The sequence below is a fragment of the Chelonia mydas genome, chromosome 4 (genome assembly GCF_015237465.2).
Source record: "Chelonia mydas isolate rCheMyd1 chromosome 4, rCheMyd1.pri.v2, whole genome shotgun sequence".
Classification (NCBI taxonomy): Eukaryota; Metazoa; Chordata; order Testudines; family Cheloniidae; genus Chelonia; species Chelonia mydas.
Window position 1 is genome coordinate 7,460,901 of NC_057852.1, and position 26,160 is coordinate 7,487,060.

At 44.0% G+C, this 26,160-nt stretch overlaps 1 protein-coding gene across 36 annotated transcripts in view; it reads left to right on the top strand.

Moving 5' to 3' along the window:
• Window positions 1–26,160, top strand: part of ADGRL3 (adhesion G protein-coupled receptor L3) — an 806,525-nt gene that overhangs the window by 630,987 nt on the left and 149,378 nt on the right. For 29 of the 36 annotated variants that reach the window (XM_037896575.2, XM_037896573.2, XM_037896571.2 and 26 more), the window contains 2 exons: window positions 5,198–5,383; window positions 8,356–8,394. In XM_037896575.2, coding sequence (XP_037752503.1) covers window positions 5,198–5,383; window positions 8,356–8,394 — 225 coding nt within the window. The remainder of the gene's footprint in view (window positions 1–5,197; window positions 5,384–8,355; window positions 8,395–26,160) is intronic. The other 7 variants (XM_043545213.1, XM_037896553.2, XM_037896561.2 and 4 more) reach the window with 1 other exon arrangement.

The window sequence follows — 26,160 nt, forward strand, 5'->3', positions numbered from 1 at the left end:
ATCCCCTGCTTAATGTGGTAAGTAAAGCCATGGAGGAGTTTGAAGTTGGCTCTTAAGTCCATGTTCAGGCATCTTGGCCAAAGTGCTGAGCAGCCAGTGGCTCTGAATAAAGTTGGTGGGAAGCTCAATACCTTGTAAATGTTGTTACTGACTTAGGAGCCTAAGTGAAGATTTCCAAGTTCAACTTTAGGTTCCTAGTTCGGAAAATCCCAGCTAAACCTTTACTGTCATCTTCATTATTAGGAGTTATGGCCTATTCAGCCTCGCTCACCTTAAGACAACAGCTGTTTCTGTCCTTTCTCCATCCTCCTTTCTCTGTCTCCATCCCCCATCTCTCTCTTTGTCTCTCTTAATTTTCTTCCCTCTGAATCTCCTTCCCTGCAACTGCTCCCAGTCCCCACCTGCTTGGGCTTCTCACCCAGCCTGTTCCCTGGTCCAGCTGATAAAATGATTGCTGATTAAATGGTTAATCATAGAATATCAGGGTTGGAAGGGACCTCATCCTACTCAAAGCAAGACCAATCCCCAATTTTTGCCCCGATCCCTAAATGGCCCCCTCAAGGATTGAACTCACAACCTTGGGTTTAGCAAGCCAATGCTCAAACCACTGAGCTATCCCTCCTCCCATGATAACATGGAGAGTGTTGTCATTAGGTTTTAGAGTCAACACACACTTCAGTTATATGAACAAGGAGTGGGGGTGTCAGCATTCCCTCAGCTATTACTTGACTATCTGCAGACTCAAGGTTACTTCTGCACTGCGAGGAAAAACCTGCGGCTTTGAGTCTCAGAGCATGGGTCAATTGACTCGCACTCATGAAGCTAAAATTAACAGTGTAGACATTTCCACTCAGTCTGGAGCCCAGGCTCTCAAACCCAGCAAAGGGAAAATGTCTCAGAGCCCGGGCTCCAGCCCGAAGTGGGAATGTCTGTGCTGTGATTTTTATCCCCAAAGTCCAAGCCCTGCAAGCCTGACTCAGTTGACCTAGGCTCTGAGACTCGGTATCGTGGGTTTTTCTTTGCTGTGCAGAGGTACCCAAGAAGACAATCCTTGGTTCTAATTTGGAAGGTTAACTTCGCGGTCATGAGGGCTAGAAATGTATTTAAAATGAAAGCTTGTGTAGGACACATGAGTGTATCAAACAGGCTAGATGTTTGACACCTCTGATCAACGGTGTTTGTCTTACAAAGTTATTTGTTTGTCCTGATTGTTATTGTGCAAGGCTGTGGGAGATGGCAGTAGTGGTCAATAGGTGACCGTCTTCCATAGAAGCTGGACTTTGTGACTGCTCAGCATAGTAGCTAGTTTCAGGCTGCACCTAAGTGCAAGCTCAGGTTTGCCTGCTGTTAAGATATATGTGAAGTAACCATTAGATAATGTAGTTGCTGATTACAGTTGTAAACAGAGGTGGATTCACTGAAGCATTTTAAAGACAGGTTTTGACTATGTCTGACCACGTGGATGGAGACCCGAATGATGCCAGGAAAGTGACCCTAATGTTAACTTCATGTTGTGCAGAGGCCTTATCTAGTTGTAATAGTTTCCAGTTCTTACCTGTGGATTGTTCTAATTTTGATAGAGTCCTAGCACAGCTTGAAGATTGTTGTGTGCTCTGGAAGAAAGTAAGTCATAAAAGACTCCTCTTCTGCATGAGAATGAGAACAGCAAAGATGTGGTTGAGAAGTGTTTTATAGACTGGAAGCTCAAGAGAAATTTGTGTGATGTTTATTTTTGGCTCCACTGACAGATTTCCCCATTAGAAACAGGATGGCAGTGAGCTTTGGGGAAGGAAGTTTGCTGAGAGATGGTGAGCTAACCCTAAAAACAGCCATACAAATCTGCGAAGCAATGGAACAAGCTAAACTCAGTTGCAAGCTTTCCATGAAGAGGAGAGTCAAGGAAGCACACATGAGGATATCGCTCAGAGGGACACAAAGGACAGACATGAGAAGAAAACCCATGGGGCACGCAGTCAGCACAAGGAAGAGCACAAAACCAGAAGGCAGGCTGATGGCTGTGTAGGAATTCGGGAAGTGAATATGCACATACAGACTGTCTAGTATCTGGCCAAAAGAGCAGCATTTGTTGTGAGTGTAACCAGTTTGCAAACCCATGCAGGCAAAAGGAAAATGTAAATGCTTTGAAGGAATACATTGATAACTTCAGTGGTGGAACGCTGTACAGCGATTCCATATCTCAATCGCCGTTGGCAAAGACTGGCCTATTACCCTTAAAGCCCAAGGAATGGAAATTGCATATAAAGTGGATGCAGGTACTGAAATCAAGGTGTTACCGGTATGATTCTGACACATTCTGACTGATAGATGCCAATTTATGCAGCAAGCAAATATCCTGAAAACACACATTGCCCTGTTTCTGCAGTGGGCAGATGCCATATCACTCTGATATATGACAAATGTTTAAAGGATTTAGGCAAATTAACAGTAACATGGCAAGTAGCCTTAAGTCTGTGCACCTTTTTTACCATATGTGCAGCCAGCACCATTCCTGTGGCTGTGAGGAGCAACTTAACAGTGGAGGAACCTACAGACCATGGGTGCATTCTGCTGGCAGTGGTAGGAAAAAACTCAGATTCGTTCTGGCAGATGTTCCTAACTCAAGAGAGTTCTTGATGGCATTTTAATGTCTTTTGACAGGCATCATTTCCAACGCCTCCATTTTGGTGTTTGTTAGCCTCTGTTATATTCTATGGAATGGTGTAGCAGCTCCTGGGCTGCACAGATGCTTTTATCATTTGGGACAACACAGAACAGGAACCCAGTGACAGGCCTGTATAAAATTCCGTAGGCTGCTGGGGACAGTGCATTGAAACTGAATAAAACAAAATGCTGACTGCAAAGGAAGAGGACTTTTGTATTTGGCGGACTCATCTTCATTACAACCCAGGGACCTACTTTAACCACAGTGACCTGTGGCACCTGGAAGGATACAAACACGTGTGGCCTGGAACCACTGGGCTCACTCATTAACAATATGATGGCCGTACCAACACAACTGCAAGAAGCAGTGGCATTTCTGCCACTCGGCTCAACTCTCCCTCCGCGCGCACACACACACACACGAAAAACGGGTGGCAGAAGAATAATTTTATAAGCCCCAGTGACGCATTGAAGGTCACCAGTTATTTTAGGACTTAGAGGAAATCAAAGAGAAAAGTTTAAAATGAATTGTTTTAGATCAAAAGTGAAGAATGTGTGGAATAGCTGTTACCATTCTGCAAGGCTACTAGTTGGTATCTCAGGAGGACAAGCGGTCAGCCACCATAGTAGAATGCATAGCTCTTTGACTGCTCATCAGAGCAGAGAGTGGCAGGCACCTTTTAAAAGTACAATCTGGTCTCGGTGATACAGGATGCATGAACAATAAGGTTAAAATAATTTAATCCTTTAATATAAATTGTCATCGCTATAATGGAAAGAACACCAGCTTATATCTCTCTTTAATTCTTTGAAGATGAGTATATGAGCATCTTCACTCTGGTTTCATTAAATCAGACAGTTGTAGTTGTTGAATTGGTGGTAGTTATTCATTTATAAGCCAATTAATTGATGTACATGGAGACAGAAACTCTCCCTGCTATTTCTATGTTTCTACAATCCAGCGTTTAAATAGGCACCCAAAATGGGGAACAAGAGAAATATCTGATTTTATCTCTTGGACGATAATTTGATAGTGACCCTTTCACCCTGGAGGGAATTTGTTACTTCACCTATACCTGCTTCTGTGCAATTTCCCTTCACCCCTACGGAGAGGAAGGAAGTACAAAGCCAGCAAGGTAAAACAGCTCAAGGGAAGGATGAAAGCCCAAAAAGGAAACAAATATGCCAGGGTAATGCCAGGTTCAGGTTTGGTTTCGGTGATATTGAGATTCAGGAGTCTGTTAATGATGCAGATATTAAAATCGCTAAACTTCAGTATAATCCAAATAGCCTATTTGCCGGTCCCGACTGGATGCTCCTCTGTGGCGGCCCAGGAAAGCTTTGTCCCTTGTTTGAAGCTGACACTCTTTCCCCATTGACTTTGTGTGTTTTCATGCTGCCAGTCAGAAGATGCAGTAAAGCCATTAAATTCAAGCTTTAAGATTAAACAATAAAGTGATTGAGGTGAAGCACTCCCACTGTTTAATATGGCTCCCAAATTGCAGCAGTGAGCAACGTATTAAACAGCTCTTCTTTTCAGCAGTGCCTTGAACGGCTGAATACGCTTCTAATTATTAAATCAAAGTTATGAAAATTGCTGTTTGTTTCCTAGTTAATGTGGGTTACAGCAGTCTCATTTTGTTCTTTTTTATGAGAAGTCAGTTTTGCTGTGGAGACCAGTAGCTGAAATGTAACTTCTTTCTTCATCATCAAGTAATCTGCTGGGTTTGAGAGCTGCTGTTATTTTGATGATAAGCCCATGCATATTTACACATTGATTGTGCTAGGGAAGGTATTGAGATGTTACCGTATGGCTGAAGAAAACAGGAATTCCATTGTGTAATTCCACTTAAGGCAGCTGCTCCTTCTTTCCCACCTCCACATCTTTATTTTTGTTACAATAATTGCTGGCAGGTTTACAGTACAAAGGAATATCGTGCCCGATAGATTCCAGTACCATGCAGTTATAGGGCCTGATTCTGCTTTCACTACACTGGTGGAAATTGGGAAGTAACTCCACTGAAGTCAATGCCGCCACGCCGGCAAGAAAGCAGTGTGTGTTTAATCAGATTCAGCTCCACTGATTTTAAATGATGAACTCTCTTGTGGTGTATTCCCTGCTTGAACCTTTCTTTTGCAAAACACTTTGCTGTCTTAACTCTCTGTGCGTAGGAGGGACTGCAGAATGATTAAAATAAAATACAAAATTATTGCATTGCTGCAGGGAAAAAATGCATCGAATTGTTAAACGTTTGCATCACCTTTTAATTCTTCTGCTCTGCCCACTCTGACACACAGCTGTCTTTCACAAGAAAATGAGTAATTTAGGTCAGCATACTTGCAAACTGAATCAGATTAAAACGCTGGGGTAATTGAAGATATTTACATTCACAACAAAGATCCAGGCTGATGGTACAATGATCCTTATGCATGCGTCTAATAGGAGAAAATAGGATCCTTTTCCTTCTACGCTTTTTACCACTTAGCCAGGAACAGTGAAACATCTTTCTGTTTTCTCCTGTCCTTTAACTCCTAGTTGAAGTCCGGGGAGACAGCTGCCAACATTGCCAGAGAGCTTGCAGAGCAGACGAAAAATCACTTGAACGCTGGAGACATCACATATTCAGTCCGAGCCATGGACCAACTGGTGGGCTTGCTGGATGTGCAGCTCCGAAACCTGACTCCAGGTGGGAAAGACAGTGCTGCGCGCAGTTTAAACAAGGTAAGAAGCAAAGGCCTTGGGAAGGGTGAGGAGGATAAGGAACAGTTGTGCTTTGTCTAGAGCTGTTAGAAGGCCTCACTATTGCCAGTGTTGGGATGTGATTCTTTCTAAGTAGATGGGAGCACGTGGCTCTTTTAATTTGCAATGTATTTTTAGTCTGTTGAGTCGTGGAACAGTTGTTAATGCCAAGCGTGCTGGTAGTGTTGGAAAATGTCTACACTCGAATGCTTGAGTGCAGCTCGAGAGAAACTCTGTTGAGGCAATTGGAAATAGTCTGGATTTACACCTATGTGACTGGTAGTGGAATTTTGCCCAGTGAGTCTATTGCTGAATCTACTTATGAAACGGCCCTCGCACTCTAAACCACAAAATGAGGGATCTGGGTTTATAAAAGTCCTAGCCAATGAATTTACATTGATGGGAGGAGGGGAAAGGTATTTGAAATGGCAAAGTGAATGTTAATTAGTAAAACACTTTTATTTTAAATAGCACAACCTGGCAAGGTAATTTAACATTGGACAGTTCTTTTTATGTATAACTTTTTCCAGGGCTACCTTTAGTATCATATGATTACTGTGTAGTTCCTGTGATGTCTAGATGGAAAATTATTGTTATCTTGGGAGCTGGGTGTAGATGGCAATTTAAATGTTAAAAATCAGAAAGCGGTTGATAGTTGAATTCTTAGCTGTGGAGTTCATACAAATAAATGTGCTCCTTTAAGGTGAAATCCACTCCTGTTTAAAGTGTCACCCCAGGGCTTACACATCACTTAAGTATCAGTTAAGCCCACAAAATAGGACCTATATGGAATTAAAGCGGTGGTTCATATAGACCTTGCAATGGCTCTTAAGATAAAGAATAGATCCCCCAGTTTGACATACACAGTTATGTAGACCGTATTAGTAAAACAAGGTCCCAAATTCAGCTCTGAGTTACACCATTGGCTTTAATGGCAGAGGCATCTGTGTAACTAAGAGCAGAACTTGGTTCCAAGGTTAGATTGAGTGTGTGTGTGCGGGGGGGCGGAGGAGGGGTGTTGGAATCACAGATACACCGGATATTTTCTGTGTTTACTGTATTTTGGGACGCAAAACCACATAATTCTATGAAAAGCAAAGTTATCTCTTTGATGTACATTATTATTGTTGATTTATGCTGTTTTAAGCACAAAGGATCTTTTGGATTGTTATATTTAAAACAAAAAACAACTCTAGGAGTTAAAGACCTGTGCATCCTGTGCTTTGCATGTGCTGTCAGCTGGGTTAACTTGATGCTATTAATTAATGTTGTTTCCCGCTCTCCTATAACAGTGCAGGCATTAACTGTTACAGGGACACAACAATGTGTCTTACAGACCTACTGCAAAGCTTTTAGATATGAAATTATGTTGATATCTGACAACATTGTGTAAAACTGGCAATTACTGTCACATACTAACTGGTTACATTATTCTAATTTGCTTGCTACTTTGAATATTGCTTAGCTACATACAGCATCCAGTCACCTTTGCTTTGCAAAGCGTATGTTTTTAATCCTTGTCTATTTCACCTTCTGACATTTCTCCATTTCTATGAAAATTTTCTTGTAGCGAGAGGGGAAAAGAACATATCAAGACAGTGTGTTTCTCACTCTGCTTTACCTTCCTGTGATCCCCTCTAGCAGTTCCCCCCCCCTCCCCCCTCAGGTTTCCACAGTCAACTAGTACAAATCAATTGTGCTGCACATTAAAATTCTGGAGTGTGTGGAGTCCTGCAAATCAGTGATACGAGTCAGTGATCCAAATGACAGGCTCAGTAATTTACTTGCTCTCATTCCCCACTTACTTCTTTAGAGGAGCAACTGCTCTGTGTTCATTTAAGAATGCATGGATTAGTGCTGGAAGTAGTATTGGGCAAACAATAGGCAGCAGAGTCACTGCGCCATTATCCCCTTTGCTGATCAAGGATAATGCGCTGAAAAGAAAAAGTAATTAGCAAAGAGTTTGTGTTTTGTTCTGTTTTGTCAGAGAAAGCAAAAGAAAGCAAGCACCGGCCATCAAATATTCATCTAATCTTTAGGAGAAACGTTCAAGTCCACCAAAAGGACTTCGCTCAATACTTGGCCTGAAACCAGTCACCTGGGCTCTTATTTTTTTCATACAAGTTGAAGTAAAATGAATTGAAATGAACTGGGGTGATGGTGGGGCATCTTTTTCATTTGTTAAAACGTTAACGATGTTAACATACACCAGGGAGATTTTAGCGTGTGCCAGCAGCAGCTTCATGGCCCAGTTAGCTCACAACACCCAGCACTGTATAGGCAAGCCCAAAGATAAAATAGCCTGAAACATTCAGCCTGATTCTCATTTAACTGTAATTGACACCTCTTTAAGGGCCCTTTACACTGTCAGAGCAAGGTAAAGGAGCCTTGTGCAAACAAGAATAAGGCTCGAAATCTCTGGCGTTGTCTGACATGATGTACAATGTCTGATTTCATATTTGCAAGGTAAATTTAGCTTACAGAATAGTTACAGGTTTCAGAGTAACAGCCGTGTTAGTCTGTATTCGCAAAAAGAAAAGGAGTACTTGTGGCACCTTAGAGACTAACCAATTTATTTGAGCATAAGCTTTCGTGAGCAGCTGTAGCTCACGAAAGCTTATGCTCAAATAAATTGGTTAGTCTCTAAGGTGCCACAAGTACTCCTTTTCTTTTTGAGAATAGTTACAGTTTGCCTCAAGGTCTGCTGCCCTGACTAACAGCTGCTGTGGCAGAGTTTCCAGCCTGTGCTTTCCTGAAAAGAACTAACCAACTGTCTCTAGAGTCAGTACTTACAGCATTCCACTGCTGCTTAGCTTGCATGTTCTCCTAGAAACTCATCAACAGAGAAATGATAGTTTTTGTGTAGATGTTTTCTTTATTTTTTCCCTTGTTTTCTTCTGTCACTAACTTGTTTTTTCTATTCCGTCTTTAATCTGCTGTCTTTATGGATTCAGCTTCAGAAAAGGGAGCGCTCTTGCAGGGCCTATGTCCAGGTATTTCTAGTGTTTTTATAAATCTGTTAAGTTGTTTGACTGAATGTCTGGTGCTGTTCTTGTGTCTGTGTATCTGATCACTCTAGCCTTTGTGGGCTACAGGATAACGTTACAATTCTGCTTTCCATTGCTTACAACTTCCAGGAATGGTTGGGGCAGAAACTCACTAGAAAATTGGGGGAAAGATTGGAGAAAATTCTTTCAGCCATTTTTTGAATTATCCAAATGGGGAAGGCAGTTTTTTATATATATTACTATTCATATTGTTATTATTTATTAATCATGTTATTACTATAGTACCTAAGGGCCAGCCAAGACTGGTGCCCCATTGTGCGAGGTGCTGCACAAACTCAGGGTAGGTGATTGTCCCTTCCCTGAACAGCTTATGATATACATAGACAAAAGAGACACAAAGTAAGGGTAGGGGTGGAGCACACCAGCAGCGTGAATAAAGAGATGATGGCAATTGGCATGTTGGTTCCACTTTTCGGGGTGGGGGAACTTGGTTTTAATTAGGAGGGCATCAGCTAAATGCAAAGGCAAAGGGGTAGGGGCACATGGCAGGGGAGAAGACGGTACGAGGGGCAAGTGTGACGTGAAGCCATGGTGAACACTGTGAGGGCACGGGAAGGTTGGAGCAAACAGACAATCAGCACAGGCTAATCACCCATAAGAACCCTAGGAAGTTCTCTGAGCATCCTGAGGTCTCTGCTTTGGCTGTTCCTGCCCCTACTGGCTGGAATTTCCAGTCAGTTCCTCTCTGATGTTCTCCTCCTCAGGCCACATGGAGAGGTGGCGGGGAAGCACCACCTGGTGCCCCCAGAGTTCAGGTGAGGGGTCTACCTTGCACAGATCTGGGTCGGGCTGGGATTTGGGAGAGGGGTGGCTGCACTGGGTCCCATTTTAGCCCCTCCTCCCCATGGAGCAGCCCCTGTTTTGGCTGCGTCTGTTCTGCCTGTGCACACGTATTTTCACTTTAGAAAAGGAAGGTAAAGCTTCTCTGCACATCGGTCACTCAAAAACAACTGAATGTCACATGCGGCTTATCCTCATTAAGGAATAATCCCATGTGAGGGTAGCCTGTCCCCCTTCGTGTGGCTTAAGCCAACCCTCTTTTTCTCTTCTGGGCATTTGCTTTCACCAATACTTGGAGCAGCTTCTCCTCTCGTGGTTTGGGACTTGTGTTCCTTTCTGGCGCCTCCACTCAGGGGATTCCTCCCTGGGCCAGATACCCAGGGGTGGTCTCCCTTGAGAAAATCAATGCTAATGCTACAAGCTGGCAAGGAATGTACAGTCCAGTTCCCAGGACCATAAAATTCAATAAACTTAACCCCAGCAAAGGAATGGCATACCCAAAGTAACAGTATAAGGGAGGGGGATTTACTGAGAACAGGAAGATGAGAGCTGAGGAAAGAAAGGGTTAAGATTGACTAATAATTACCAAAAGTTTATAACTAAGCCACATCCCCACCTCCTAACTCTCCAAGACTCCTCCAAACCCAGCTCCCTGCCTGGCAACTGGCCAAAGCAGATGGCACAGGTGAGGTGGTGTGCCCTGAGATAGAGTACAGCTGTCTAGTGCAGCAGGCAATTCAGAAGCTACTCCCACCATGCAATATGCCTGCTTAAATCAAGCTGCTCCAAATATTGATAAGAGCAAACACCCAGAAGAGAAAAAGGGGGAGGGCTAAAGCTATACCGTGGGGGAGGGGCTACACCCACTGGTATTATTCCTTAATGAGGTTCACAAGCTAAATATGAGTCAGCAGTGCAACACTGTTGCAAAAAAGCAAACATAATTCTGGGATGTATTAGCAAGAGAGTTGAAAACAAGACACGAGAAGTAATTCTTCCGCTGTACTCCAGGCTGATTAGGCTTCACTTGGAGTTCTGTGTCCAGTTCTGGGCTTCATATTTCAGGAATGATGTGGACAAATTGGAGAGCCCAGAGGAGGGCAACAACAATTATAAAAGGTCTAGAAAACGTGACCTATGAGTAAAGATTAAAAAATTGGTTTTGTTTAGTCTGGAGAAGAGAAGACAGAGTGGACCTGAAAAAGTTTTCAAGTACATAAAAGGTTGTTACAAAGAGGAGGGAGAAAAATTGTATAGGACAGGAAGCAATGGGCTTAAATTGTAGCAAGGGTGGTTTAGGTTGGCCATTAGGAAAAACTTCTGTTAGGGTAGTTAAGCACCGGAATAAATTGCGTATGGAGGTTGTAGAATCTTTGTCTTGGGGAGATTTTTCAGAGCAAGTTAGACAAACCCTTGTCAGGCATGGTCTAGATAATACTTAGAATACTTAGCCCTGCCTTGAGTGCAGGGACCTAGACAAGATGACCTCTCGAGGTCCCTTCCAGTCCTACCCTTCTATGAGTCTATCATTTCTTAATTTTAAAATATTTTTTTCCAACTCCCACAGCACCTATTTGTCATGGAGGATTTGCCACAGGTGAAGTTTCAATTTTGTGGAATCCATCTCGGTAAATCCTCCTCATGTACAGCATCCATGGACTTTAGCAGGAGTCTGCACAGAGAATATGCCAAATTGTGCCTTGGGAGTTCAGCTAATCTGGAGTTTCCATACACAACCTCCCCCTAATCTTCAGAATTCTCATTTAAAGTGGAACAGTTACATTTTACCCTCCTCAGATAACTCAGAAATAAGAAAAGGGTTTTCTTCAAACTTTCGCCCCAAATCCACCTGGTGGCTGAGACCAGCCATGGAAAGCTTCAGATGGAAGGGGACATTTGTCATAAAGTGATGACCAGTTGCTATCTGTGGCCCTGATTCTGCAAAGACTTACAAGACAGCTTAACTTTATGCACTGCTAGTTGTCTTAGTGATTGCTGGATAGAGTACTGGACTGGGCTTCCATTCCTGGCTCTACCACGAGCCTGCTGGGAGACGTTGGGTAAGTCATGCCGGCTGTATGTGCCTCAGTTTCTCCATCTGTAAAATGGGGATGTAAAGAGCTTTGAGATCTACTGATGAAAAGCACTAGATGATATTATTACTCACAGTCTTTGCAGGATCGGAACGATAGTACAATTTGTCCTGTTACCTTGACTATAGATCCAGTGAATCTTATAAAGCAGTACATGCAATGTGAATGAGTTAACTTTGCAATAAGGAACATTTTATTTTTAATCTCTTGATCTTTGTGCATTTAATTTTGCAATCTTAATGTTGCAGTAATGCAGGATTTGCCATTATTTATATGTATATGATACACACAGAGACATTAAAACAAAACCCACATTTATGTTTAAGGTCCCCTCTGCACATCTGTACATTTCTAGTTTCTGCACCTACAAAACATGACCTCTTATGCTATGATATGCTTTACTTTACCAATGCATCCTCGAGCACTTGGGGTGAGAGTGCTTGGATTTCTATGATGTAAAATGTGTATAAAACTGCATTCCTCTTCATTACCCAGTCTGATCCCTTTGGGTGTGGATATCCTGAGGTGTGTGGGAGATGTATCTAGCCTTACCCCAGCTAACTATACCGGTACACTGATTTGCTTTCATCAGTAAAGATAAGTAAATGTTTTCCATTCCTCAGCTGAGTACTCTTAAAATTTCAGAGAGAGTAGCCAAACACAGTTTTCTCCTTCTTCTTTGCTGTCTTCTAGATTTTGCTGTGTAAAAAAGAAAAAGCAAGCTCTTATATTTGGTTTTATTTTTTCCTTTGGCCAATAATGCATAGTGGATTTAACATACTTTTAAAAAAAAGTGGAGGTTGCAAAATAAGGCCCGTATCCTGCAAAGACTTAATCAGATGCTTAACTTTAAGCATGTGAGTATTTCCCTTTAACTCAGTGGGGCTCCTCGCGTGTTTAAAAGTTAAGTATTGACCTCCAAGGTGAATTCAACTAAATTGAATTAATGTTACTTTAATTCTGAATGAGAGCTTCCACACGGGGGAGATCAATGGACGTTAGGCGTCTCGATACCTCAGAGGATCTGGGCCTTACCCTCTGTGTGCCTGCGTTCCCCATGTGTACAACAGGGAGCGATTCTGATCATGCCTGTCTCTCGTGGGCGTGGGGAGCATAAATACACTAAAGGATACAGTTATTCAGTTACTACAGTAAAGGGGGCTATATAAGCAGTTCAGGTATATTGAAAAATAGTTTGTCTCCTGCAAGCTTTATTGAGTGTGTGCAGAGTTTAAAATCAGGGCTCAATGGTAGCCATGCTGCATATGCCAAGGAACAGACTCTGTAGCTGCGCTGCCCCCGGAACAGAGCAGGAACCGGATTGTGACTCTGAGAGTTTCAGTGGGGTCTCTGATTCGTCCCCCTTTTGCTCCAGGGTGTATGTGGTCTTGCTCAGCCCTATCCCTGGGGCAAATTGCTTCCCAGTTGCTGCCAGCCACTGCCCTGCTCTGCCTACCTGTGCAGGAGGCAGAGTCCTGGCTCTGCTTCGGCTGTTCTCACCTACCCCCGCATGGCTGCTGACAATATGCACAAGGGACTCAGGGGGCACTTGACACCGCTTGCTCCATATTGTGGGTGTGTAGTCAGGGATTCTACTGCAAGTGTGGGCCTCATTACAAGGGGTGAGATCGGATCCTTGTCTTGCTTGTGCAGTTTGTGCCAGGGCTCTGGTGAACAGTGTGCATTGCCCTGACTCCCTGTCTTGCCATGCACTGATCCCTTCATGTGTAAAATTAACCGCAAGGAGGGCAAATGCTCAAAGGAGAGAGTGTCACCTTAGCCTCCCGCAAGTGTTTTTGCCAGTGAATCCTAATTCTTTAACATTTATAGAATGTGAACACAATAGCCAAAGCAAATGGTTTTAATCTGGGTGGGGAAAACAAGTCTTCTCAGTATTTGTCCAGTTCTAGCTGAGACATTTTCCTTCCGCAGATTACCAGAGTTTGGCCAGCACTCCACTCTTTACTTAGGGTCCATTTGCAGAGCAGCGCAGAGGTGGCATTCCCAGCTCAGGTAGATGTACGCCCGTTGGCTCTGCTCAGTCTAAGAGCATGGGCAGCAGCTCCGGCTAGCCACCCAAGGCTGTACCCGGGACTCGGCCAGGATTGTACTTTGGCCACTAGTCTGTGCCACTGTAGCCACAGAGGTGTTTTTGGGCACCAGTTTGAGCAGCGCTAACATTTGTGTCTACCTGAGCTGGGATTTACGCCTCCTATCTGCTGTACAGACATACTGTCCATGTCTGGAAGAGCCTCCTTCTCTTATTCTAAGTCAGAACCATACTGTTGCCACACCCCAAAACTATAAGTGCTTTTCACTCCTGCAAGTGCCATTTTCTCGCCTGTTAGAAGCTGGATGAGGCTTTTACTACTACCTTACCGGCGACAATAGTGGAAGTGTTCTGAAGGTACTACCCATGCAGTAAAGAACACAGGATCTTCCATGAAGCGAATAGCTTCATTGCTACGATACTGGCCTGTGTTCTTTCAGTTCTTGACATCTCCAGTCTGTGGAGATTGCTATTGTTTTGATCAAAGCGGTCCCGTTAGTTCTGATCCTCAGGTATCACTCTCCCGTGTTTCTCCCTGAAGATATGGGCAGTCTGAATCATTGCAGTAAGCGAAAATGATCGACATTTCTCAGCGGATCCAAGGCATTAAGTTCACGACTGATTAAAGGAAGAGGTCTTTTTTGAAAACCTAATATCTCTTGGCAGATAAAAGATACATCTGGGACTGAGTCTGTTGATATCTAAAGTGGCTTAATCCTTCCTGTCCCACTTCTTATTGATGCCTGCTTGTGTCTAAACCAAAGAAGAATCTTGCACCTTCAGGACAGAGTGTAAATTGAATTATGCCACATTTACTTGTGTACTTGCAGTGCACGTGACAAGAGAGATTTTAACCTCCATTTATAGAGTGAGAAACAAATTAATGAAGATTCTCAAGTTCCTTATTTGGTCACTTAATTGGCTGTATGACAAAGAGCTCTGTGGTGTGTGTGTGTTAAACAACTTTTGGAGTCCTCTAATGATTTGTGCTTGGCTTGACTCCTGATGCTGTTCTATGTGGCCTGTCAGGTTGGGTATCCTTGTTAAAGTGGCTGGAATAAATTGGCTAGCAGGGTGCATACAATGTAGTATATTAACTATAGCAACAGGGAGTACTTTTAGCAGCTTTTCAAGAGATCTAGATGTTTGCCCATAAGCATCAAAGCAGCCCAAACTTTCATTTAATATAATTAAAAGGACATCTGAAAGTAGTTTGATTCGCAGCAGGATTTTGTGGTTTGGTAACCTTTGTTAAAACTCTGTGAACTTAATATATTTCACAGCTTGAGCAACCTGCACTTGATTTGTGTCAGGACGAGAGAAAATACCCTGCGTGTTTCTACTGTGCTGAGCCTATTGTTAGGAGAGAGCAGGATCAAAGAAACAGACTTTAGTTTATCTTTGGAGTCTAACCTTATCTGCATAAATTTCGACAAGGAACATGAGTGCATACTTCTGTGACCAGGGCAACGTCTACACGCAGGATAGAGGGGTAATCTCCAGCTCCTGTAGACCTGTTGTTTGTCATGAGAGCTAGCACACTAAAACCAGCAGTGTAGTCACAGTAGTCAGGGGCGGCAGCAGGGGCTAGCCCCCCTGAGTAAGTACCCGCAGGGTTTAGGCAGATTTGTACTAACCCGGGCTGCCACTGCCCATGCTACTGCTACTACGCTCTTCATTTTAGCGCACTAGCTCAGATGAGAGTTAACACGAGTCCACGGGAGCTGGGAATCTCAGACCTAGCTGATGGCGTTAGACATAGCCTAAATAACTCTAACTAAACTATACCATATGGAGAAAGGTCCACAAGTAATTATAGCAAAACTGAAATATTCTTAGAGCTTGCTGTGTGATTATCTGGGATTTTGGTTGGAGTTGGCCCTTAAATCTGTTGACACTGGGAAAAGTCTCAAGACAAACTGCCATAGATGCTACTGGGAGATGTTGCTTTTATTTGGACAGTTGGAAGAATGCACGTCTCCAATTCACTGGGAGTCCCCTTGAAGGATACGGAAAATCTGTCAGAGAAACACAGGTTGCATGTGAGCATTTTCCTCTCTCTCTGCAGCTTTGCTTACTTCCCCAAAGTGAGTAGCTACCTGCTGTTTGTATACTCTCAGTTCCCAAACAGAAGAACAGTAAATATAGGTGATTCATAAAGGCAATCCTCAGAAAGCTATTCCACATGGAAGATCTTATTAGATGAAATGATCATATGTTATTTTCTTCTTCCTAGTGAATTCCTTTCATTTCAGCCCCACAAATGCCTGCTGACCTTAGAACATTCCTTTGCATGTGCTAACTGAAAAGCAAAAAACACAGTCTCCAATTTATAGCCTCCTTCTCTTGCATTAGGTCTCCAACTTTTTAGTGATCTCCCATTAAAAGATTATCTGTAGTTCAAGGCCAAGCTTATGAAACTGAGGTGCCTAGAGCTCGGACCTTAAATCCATATTAAGGGCCTCAGCAAGTGTCCTGATTGCATCTCAGCCCTCCCATTGACTTTAATGTGAGCTTGGATCTCTCAGCACATCTGATAACTAGGCCACTTCTATTTCAGTACCTAAATTATGGATTTTGGTGCCCAGACTAAATATGAGCATGTTAGTTTTAGTCATTAAGGGCTCATTAGGCCCATAGGAAAATCACACTTTAATATGAGGATATGTTCTCCATTTGTTTTTCCCTCGAGAAAGAACACGCTTTCCCTAGACCCAAACTTCAGATCAACGTTGACGCCATCAATCACCAGTCACCTACTTTAGCACTAAATGAAGACCAGTGCTTCATTCGTAGACGCACATTTCAGATAGGTGTAGAGGGTGATGGGAGAAATTAGCTTCTACATTTTAAGCATTTTTTAGAAAAACAATTAATCACTCTTCAACCAAACTCAGGTGAAGTGCATGTTATGCCATTTTACCGCATATTACAGTGCATTGACAGCCTTGGAGATCAGGCTGGCCTCCCTTTGTGACATTGTCTCTAATGTAATACGTCGACTAAAGAAAAGTTTTAATCTGGATTTAAAAGAGTAATTTACGAGGAAAGGAGTTGTGTGATAGTGAAGAGCCTTATTGAATAGATTTGAAGGCAGCTCCCCGCTGAGAAACAGAATTTAATGACATCGTTTAACTAAAATGACATTTTTCTTGTTTAACAATAGCTAAAAGAATAATATGCTTGTCTATTTTAGATCTACTGTCCCAGCATAGGCTGATGACTGCTTCAGTTTGACTTGTGACCCTTTTATACAGATTACAGCGTTCTCGTCATTTGATATTCCAAAGGGGCCAGACATTTCCTGAGCTGGTCTATTTCAGTGCATTAACCTTTCCAGTCCCATGTCTCCTTGTGCACCCAGATCCAAGCTTTCAGTTTGCCCCCCCCCCCCCCCCCCGTATCTATGAAGTCTCTTCAAGCAGCACAACATACATTCGCAGTTAATGGGAGTACTCCTCCACTGATGGCACTCTTTATGCCCAGAGGCAATGATCACACAACTTCCAGCAGAAGTTTCTGGCAGTGTCATTGATCATAGAATAACAGAGTTGGAAGGGACCTCTGGAGGCCATCTAGTCCAACCCCTTGCCCAGAGCAGGACCAATCCCCAACTAAATCATCCCAGCCAGGGCTTTGTCAAGCCTGACCTTAAAAACTTCTAAGGAAGGGGATTCCATCACCTCCCTAGGTAACGCATTCCAGTGCTTCACCACCCTCCTAGTGAAAAAGTTTTTCCTAATATCCAACCTAGACCTCCCCCACTGCAACTTGAGACCATTACTCCTTGTCCTGTCATCTGCTATCACTGAGAATAGTCTAGATCCATCCTCTTCGGAATCTCCTTTCAGGTAGTTGAAAGCAGCTATCAAATCCCCCTCATTCTTCTCTTCCATAGACTAAACAATCCCAGTTCCCTCAGCCTCTCCTCATAACTCATGTGTTCCAGTCCCCTAATCATTTTTGTTACCCTTCGCTGGACTCTCTCCAATTTCTCCACATCCTTCTTGTAGTGTGGGGCCCAAAACTGGACACAGTACTCCAGATGAGGCCTCACCAATGTCGAATAGAGGGGAACGATCACGTCCCCCGATCTGCTGGCAATGCCCCTACTTATACACCCCAAAATGCCATTGGCCTTCTTGGCAACAAGGGCACACTGCTGACTCAACAAGGGCACACTGTTGACTCAACAGTTGTAGCTTTTGCTCATTTTATTTGGGGGGCTTGCCAACACTGATGTGTTTTGTTTTAAGAAAAGATTTGTTTTTCCACTGACTTTTTCAGAGCAATATAAATGATAATTGGAAATAACACGTAATAGGAAATTCATAAGCAAGAGATGAAATTCAATAAAGACAAGTGCAAAGCAATTCCCTTAGGAAGAAAAAAGCAAATGCACAACTACACAATGGGAAATAACTGGCTAGGCAGAAGTACTGCTGAAAAGGTTCTGGGGGTGACCGTGGATCACAAAATGAATATGAGTCAACAATGTGATATAGCTACTAAAAAGGCTAATAGCATTCTGGGGTTTATTAACAGGAGTGTTATATGTAAGACACAAGAGGTAATTGTTCCTCTCTACTCAGCACTGGTGAGGCCTCAGCTGAGTAACTGTGTCTGGTTCTGGGAACAACACTTGAGGAAACCTGTGGACTACTTGGAGAAAGTCCAGAGAAGAGCAACAAAAAATGGTTTAGATCAAAGGTTTAGAAAACATGACCTCTGAGGAAAGGGTATTTATTCTTAATCAGCGAACACTAGAAGAGCGTAAATGTTGTGGGTTTGACTCACAGAGCATTGTTCTTCTCTCTGAATTCCACGAAGCATACTCATTTGTTGAGGGGGTTTTCTTTGGAGAAGGAACTTTTTCCATTACCAGTATTTGCCAGATGATGTGAAACTCAGGGGTGGTTTTTTCCAGCAATTTGCAACAGAACATCAAGCTGCAAATAAAAAATGGGTTAATATTTGTGTGCATGTTCCAAATAATAGTAATAATAATTAATAAATACGTTATGACCAGTGTGCTTCACAATAACACCGAGTGGCACCAATCAGATCAGGGCCCCGTGATAGGCCCTCAACAAACGTGTGATGGAAGATAATTCCTGCCCTGAAGCGCTTATCGTTGAAACATATAAGGCAAACAAAAAGTGGAAGTGAAAACACACACGAGGTGACTTTCCCAAAGGCACAGCCAAGAATAAAACCCAGGCTTCCTGAATCCCAGGCCAGTGGGCTGTGCTGCCTCCAACAGAGCAGAGAAACTCACCTCGCTGCCGTCTCTGTTGACGGTGATCCCTGGAGGAAGAGAGAATGTTGTCTCCCAAAGCTGCTGTGCTACTCCAGTGGTCTAAATTCACGATTAATAAACAAAGAAACAAGGGCAAGTGCTGTTGGAGCAGCCGACCATAATTGAACAACGTTGTAAAGCTGATTATTCACCACATTGCTGCGGTGTACTTTCCTCTTTGAGCCAGCGGGCACAAGAAAGCCGAGAGATTCATTATCCTCCCTTGTCTTGCCATTTACTTAAAATAAATATCGCTGCAAGACAAACCGATCGGCTGTTTCCTGTTTAATTTGGTTTTCATCCGAAGCAGCCCTGCAGGCAGCTGATTCTGCTGCTGGTGGCCAGAGGAATCTGGACCTGGTTTTGAGCAGCTCAAAGAAAGCACCTGATCGTTTTAGAGCACGGTCGTTTCGTCCAAGAGGGCTGTGTCTCTTCGAACAAGGACGGCAGTGTCTGAATGGACACCCCTTTCTGGCTGATCAAGTCAGCAGTTGGATTGCATGCAACAGGAGGGCAGCGAAGGTTTAGTTGTGTGTTGTGCAGTACCCCGTATGCCCCCTGTAGAGCCACAGGGTTGCACAAAGATTTCTAAAGCCATATACAGTGAGGTTGCCCTGATATTAATCATCATGCATCTGTGGTGGTGTAAAGTGGTGATGATGTACATAGGAGCAGTGGGCAAGGCTAGATTGTGGTGTGTAGTCACAGCCCTGAGTAGGCACTGCAGAGGCTCACGGGAAGCCCTGGGAAAGGTCCTCGCTCAGCAGGTACAATCGTTCCAGCAAGTGTAGAAGAATATGCATGCGGCACCACCAACCGGGATGGGGCGGCACATTCCCCTGGCTACGGCAGGAAAGCTCCGCCAGCTGGTGCAGGAGGGTAAGGCAAGAACACACCATGCCTCCTCCTCACCTACCCTGGGGTGGTGTGTGCCTTTGGGGTGCACTCCTTGTACTTCCTTGAGCCCCAGGAGTGCAACTGTCCCCTGCACAGAGGTGGGCTAGGAATTCCTTGTGCCCATCGGCACCCTGGCCCATGCCGAGCACAGGGGCCAGACACAATCTGGCTCTCAATGGGGAGGGGAGCAGAGAGAGAGATTGCGTGCGTGTGTGCGAGTGTTCTTACACACAAAGTCCCTATGGCCAGACGTGTCCATGAGTGGCCTTTGATAAATCAGTTTTTGTTTGCAGTGAGTTGTCTGGAACTAGAGAATAAAATTTTCTGTAGCTGAACTTGGTTTTGTTGTTCAGGACACAGGGAGTTAAATTTACCCTATAAAAGCTGGTAAGCTACATATATGAACATGGCACTGAGGGCCGAGTCTGTAGTCCTGGCTCAGTCCTTAATGTTAAGCATGTGCTGTACTGACTGAGGGCTCCGGCCTGAGCGGGGGCCGGATCTGCTGCCATTGAAGCCACTGAGCATATTTAGCTGAGTAATGACTGAGCCCAAACTGGGAAATGTTCTCTGGGTTTGTCCCTGGGGGAAGGTACTTGGACCTCTAGAATAACGTAACAAGAACCAAAACAAATTGTAATTAAACAATCTGTGGGAATCTTTCCATTGGCTTGTGTGGCGTTTGGAGGTGGCCATTACACTGGGGGATTGGTGGAATCATCTTGCATTATAGGGGTGTCAGGACCTGTTGAAGCTATCCTAGGTTGTGTTTGCCTTGTTGCTCCCATTGTGTCCAGTACTATTGCTAGTTCCTGATTGGTTAATACTGTGATGTGAGTTGCATGGTGTAATCCACGTTCAGCCAAGGAATGTAATTGCTAATAACATGAAAGAGCGTTAGAAAAGTCAAAGTTCTGTGTTTATATATTTTCTAACCAGCAGGGTCATAACAAGAGCAGTATATTAAAGCCCCAGTTCCACCGTCCACACTCATGCAAAACTCCCAGGAAGTTAGGACTGAAACACAATAGGAAGCTATCTGCATGATGTTTTCAGGTCTACCTTAAACATATGCTCTTTGCAATAGAGGCCAGTTTGAAATGTCCTGTAGAATTGGAAGGGTCAAAAGAGGAATTCAGACCTGTTTCCCGTAGAGCCCCTCTGACACTCACCACTTTGGTTTGGACCAAGGTTTTATCATTCACTGATGGGAAGATAGGAAGGATGCATCCCTTAGTAGCTGTGTTTGGTTTTTTCAGTTTTTTCAGCTGATGGCCTTCTCTCAAGAGGCTAAAGTACATGTTTAAAGAGCTGAGAATTGTAGGAAAGCCACCAGTTTTCTGAGGTCAAGGTTGAAATGTTGTGGTACTGTAAGACACACAATCTGCTTGCAGACTGTAACAGGACCGGGGTGAATGGATTTTACAGCCATCAGTGTTTTCCAGTGTCAATTCCCAGTTAAAGTCAGGGATTCTGAGTGTAGAAAAGACATTTGTTTTCAAAATGCAAAGTTTAAAGCTTTGGTGGAGTGATAGCAAGACTTCTATGGCACTAATATATATGCAGACTGCTAGATTTAAAACTGAATGACTGTCACTTATCCAGAAACTCTCACTAGACATTTCTAAAAGGCGAGAAGATAAAAATAAACACACAAGCAAAATGCAATTTTACAGAACAAAGCAACTGTCACAAAGGAAATCAACAGGATATGTAAAAACAATCTTTTAGTAATGTATAATTACTGTAAAGCTCCTAACTAGTTGCCTGTTGACAGTAATGTATTTTAATATCAATTTGTAGTTTATGAAAAGGAAGAATTATATTTGGATGGATGGATGGATTGATTGATTGTAATCCCAGGACAAAGCCAGGGAACAATGTGTTTGCCCTGTTTGGGAAAGATTTCTCCTCTGTCATTTGTTGTTGTTGTTACGATATGTATTCTGGCAGTGCCTAGGAGTTACAGACCGGGACTCCCATTGTGTTAGGTGCTGTATAAATTCAGAACAAAGAGATGGTTCCTGCTCCAAGCAGTTTACAATCTAAGCATACAACAAGAGACAAGAGGTGGATTCATTGAGGGGAGCACAAAGAAATGGGACAATTTTCTTGGTCTCTGCATTAGTCACTGTCAGGAATGACTGCAAGGTTACTGATATTTTCAAAGGCACCTGGGCTACAGAGATTTTCAGTGGCAGCTTTGCACCTGTCTGTCCTGGGCACTTTCCAAAATCCCTAACCACACGTCTATGAACTTGACCCCACGCTACTGAAGTTAATGGGTTCTGCATTAACTTCTATGGGAGCAGGATCAGGATCATAGAATCATAGAATATCAGGGTTGGAAGGGACCTCAGGAGATCATCTAGTCCAACCCCCTGCTCAAAGCAGGACCAATCCCCAACTAAATCGTCCCAGCCAGGCCTTTGTCAAGCCTGACCTTAAAAACCTCAAAGGAAGGAGATTCCACCACCTCCCTAGGTAACGCATTCCAGTACTTCACCACTCTCCTAGTGAAAAAGTTTTTCCTAATATCCAACCTAGACCTCCCCCACTGCAACTTGAGACCATTACTCCTTGTCCTGTCATCTGCTACCAGTGAGAACAGTCTCGAGCCATCCTCTTTGGAACCCCCTTTCAGGTAGTTGAAAGCAGCTGTCAAATCCCCCCTCATTCTTCTCTTCCACAGACTAAACAATCCCAGTTCCCTCAGCCTCTCCTCATAAGTCATGTGTTCCAGTCCCCTAATCATTTTTGTTGCCCTCCGCTGGACGTTTTCCAATTTTTCCACATCTTTCTTGTAGTGTGGGGCCCAAAACTGGACACAGTACCCCAGATGAGGCCTCATCAATGTCGAATAGAGGGGAACGACATCCCTCGATCTGCTGGCAGTGCCCCTACTTATACATCCCAAAATGCCATTGGCCTTCTTGGCAACAAGGGCACACTGTTGACTCATATCCAGCTTCTCATACACTGTAACCCCTAGGTCCTTTTCTGCAGAACTGCTGCCTAGCCATTCAGTCCCTAGTCTGTAGCGGTGCATGGGATTCTTCCGTCCTAAGTGCAGGACTCTGCACTTGTCCTTGTTGATCCTCATCAGATTTCTTTTCGCCCAATCCTCTAATTTTCTAGGTCCCTATGTATCCTATCCCTCCAGCGTATCTTCCACTCCTCCCAGTTCAGTGTCATCTGCAAACACTTGCTGAGGCTGCAGTCTAAGCCATCCTCCAGATCATTAATGATGATATTGAACAAAACCGGCCCCAGGACCGACCCTTGGGGCACTCCGCTTGATACCGGCTGCCAACTAGACATGGAGCCATGGATCACTACCCGTTCAGCCCGACAATCTAGCCAGCTTTCTATCCACCTTATAGTCCATTCTTCCAGCCCATACTTCTTTAACTTGCTAGCAAGAATACTGTGGGAGACAGTATCAAAAGCTTTGCTAAAGTCAAGGAATAACATGTCCACTGCTTTCCCCTCATCCATAGAGCCAGTTATCTCGTCATACAAGGCAATTAGATTAGTCAGGCATGACTTGCCCTTGGTGAATCCACACTGACTTTTCCTGATCACTTTCCTCTCCTTTAAGTGCTTCAGAATTGATTTCTTGAGGACCTGCTCCATGATTTTTCCAAGGACTGAGGTGAGGCTGACTGGCCTGTAGTTCCCAGGATCCTCCTTCTTCCCTTTTTTAAAGATGGGCACTACATTAGCCTTTTTCCAGTCATCTGGGACTTCCCCCGATCGCCATGGGTTTTCAAAGATAATGGCCAATGGCTCTGCAATCACATCCGCCAACTCCTTTAGCGCTCTCGGATCCAGCGCATCCGGCCCCATGGACTTGTGCTCGTCCAGCTTTTCTAAATAAGTCCCGAACCACTTCTTTCTCCACAGAGGGCTGGTTACCCCCTCCCCATGCTGTGCTGCCCAGTGCAGTAGTCTGGGAGCTGACCTTGTTCGTGAAGACAGAGGCAAAAAAATCGTTGAGTACATTAGCTTTTTCCACATCCTCTGTCACTAGATTGCCTCCCTCATTCAGTAAGGGGCCCACACTTTCCTTGACTTTCTTCTTGTTGCCAACATACCTGAAGAAACCCTTCTTGTTACTCTTAACATCTCTTGCTAGCTGCAACTCCAGGAGTGATTTGGCCTTCCTGATTTCACTCCTGCATGCCTGAGCAATATTTTTATTCTCCTTCCTGGTCATTTGTCCAATCTTCCACTTCTTGTAAGCTTCTTTTTCGTGTTCGAGGTCAGCAAGGATTTCGCTGTTAAGCCAAGCTGGTCGCCTGCCATATTTACTATTCTTTCTACATTTAGGATCTATATTTGTTGCACTTGGCCTCACATATAAAGATACCCCTGGCCCTACACCCTTGCTACCAGACAGCTGTGGGTAATAGACATCTCCTGTAGTAGAACTACAGTAGGAATGTCAGCTTTCTTGGTATCTTGGGGCCCCATCTACCCTGATGTTTCTCTCTGTTTATCTGTCTGTCCATGTCCTGGGGCTACAGGCTAGCTAAACACTCCTTGCTCATTTGCACAAAAGATGTTTCCTGCTGTCATAGGTCTCCCCTCTCTTTGTTTACACTCCTGGTATATTAGTTATCTTACCTACATCCCCGCAACCTCAGGGGTACTCAGTGTAGTGTTGTGGGCATGCAAAGATTGTGGGAGAGGCTGTTCGTAGCTGTGGGAAGAACTGGATGAGACACCCACGTCCCCAAATTCCGTTTTGCATGAGGTCTCACAAAAGCTATTTGGCCAATCCTGCTAATTTGTATACAGTTCTTATCAGATGAGCTGTATTGGTTAGTGCTTAAAAGAGGATGGGGGGCTGGGAAATTTAAATGGAAAATGTTTAATTCACAGAATAATAGTATGAACCGGTGGGAGTTTCGGTTTGTTTATTCATTTAAAGGAGCCTACGGAAGTTAGGAACCCACAACCTTTCAATGGAAGTTGGGCGCAACGCCCTCTTAGGCACCTTTGAAAATCCCAACCTTTATCAGTGTCTCTTGGGATACTCAGCCCCTCTTCTCCCCACCCCCGCGCCCAAACACACCCACCTTGCGCCCATTCTTCATGTTTCAGTCCCTGTGTTGCAACTCTCAGCCTTCTGGCTGAGAAGGGCTAGGAGTTGAATGTCTGGGTCTGGAGTTTGGCAGTGCTAACCCCCCCCCCCCCCCCCCCCCCCCACGGATGTGATGATTAGTTGTAAGGCACTCACTGTGTTTGGAGGAGCATTCTGTTTCTGCAGGTTTCCCTGCCCCTCAGGTATGTCTACGGTGCCGCTGGGAGTGTGCCAGGTAACTGAACTTGTCCAAGCTCTGCTTAAGCTGGATCACTAAAAATAACTGTGTGGATGTTGCAGCATGGACAGAAATCCCGGCTACCCACTTGAGTACCGTCCTGCCTGACCCACTGGGTACTGCTCAGGTGGCTACCTGGGGCTGCCACTCCTGCCACAGCATCCACACTGCCATTTTTAGCACACTAGCTTGAGCAGAGCTAAAGTGAGCCTGTCTGCTTGGGGTTGGGAGACACCGCTCAGCTGTTGTGTAGACATACCCTGACTGACCAGGGGCAAGACAGATGGGGGCAGGAGTCAAATCTGTATAATCCGTGCACGGGCCAGAGCTCTGCTGTTAAGCTAAGAGCCCAGCTGTTGGATCAGTGCTTTGACTAGCACTGTCAATTGTCCTGTTTGTCCATATTTGTTCCATTGTCCTCTTCCTGCAATCTCTATCTCAGGAGAAGCTGTTCCTTTAACAGCTGTTTGGTTTCATTTCAACACCTACCTCTGTCCAAGTTCCAAACCCAAGCATTTCATTAACACTTAATCTCCCCGGCCTTGCCTGCAATGCTACACCATAATGAAGTGCTTTGCTCAAAAATGAAGTGCTGGGAAGGTTAGGTTAATGCACTAGACTGGGTGAGGGAATGCTTCTTTGGGGAAAACAATGGGCCATATTCAAGCCTGGTGTAACTCCTGCGCAGGCAGTTTTACTGGATATATTCAAATCTGATTCAAAGCCCATTGAGGTCTATGGGAATCTCTCTGTTGATTTTAATAAGTTTTGAATCAGATCCCAATTCATCGGTGACATACATGTGCTGGCTTCAGTGTAGCAAACCGATTTGACTGCTGACTCCGCAAGAGAGTTTGTATAATGTCTCATTCACGTTCTGTCTTTCACAGATGTGCACGCACACAAAAATTCAAATACACATGAGAAAAAAAATAGTTTTTTAAGAGCAGAATCTTTGTAGCAGATGTTGCACTACTACTAATGCAAGTGTTTCAGCCTGTTTCAAGTTTCGTCAAATATGCATTACCGTCTCACCCAAACCCAGGAGCTAGAGCTGTAGTTAAGACTAATTCTTTCTACCATTCAAATATTTTAAAAAATAAAATCCAACATGTTGTTTTAGCAAAGATTTAAAGGGCCCATTAGTAGCAAGCTAGACGAAAGTAATGCAAATTGTGTTCTGCATAATAATGTTGAGGGTGGGTGTGGGGAATCATCATTTTCTGACTGGAGTGCCTGATTACT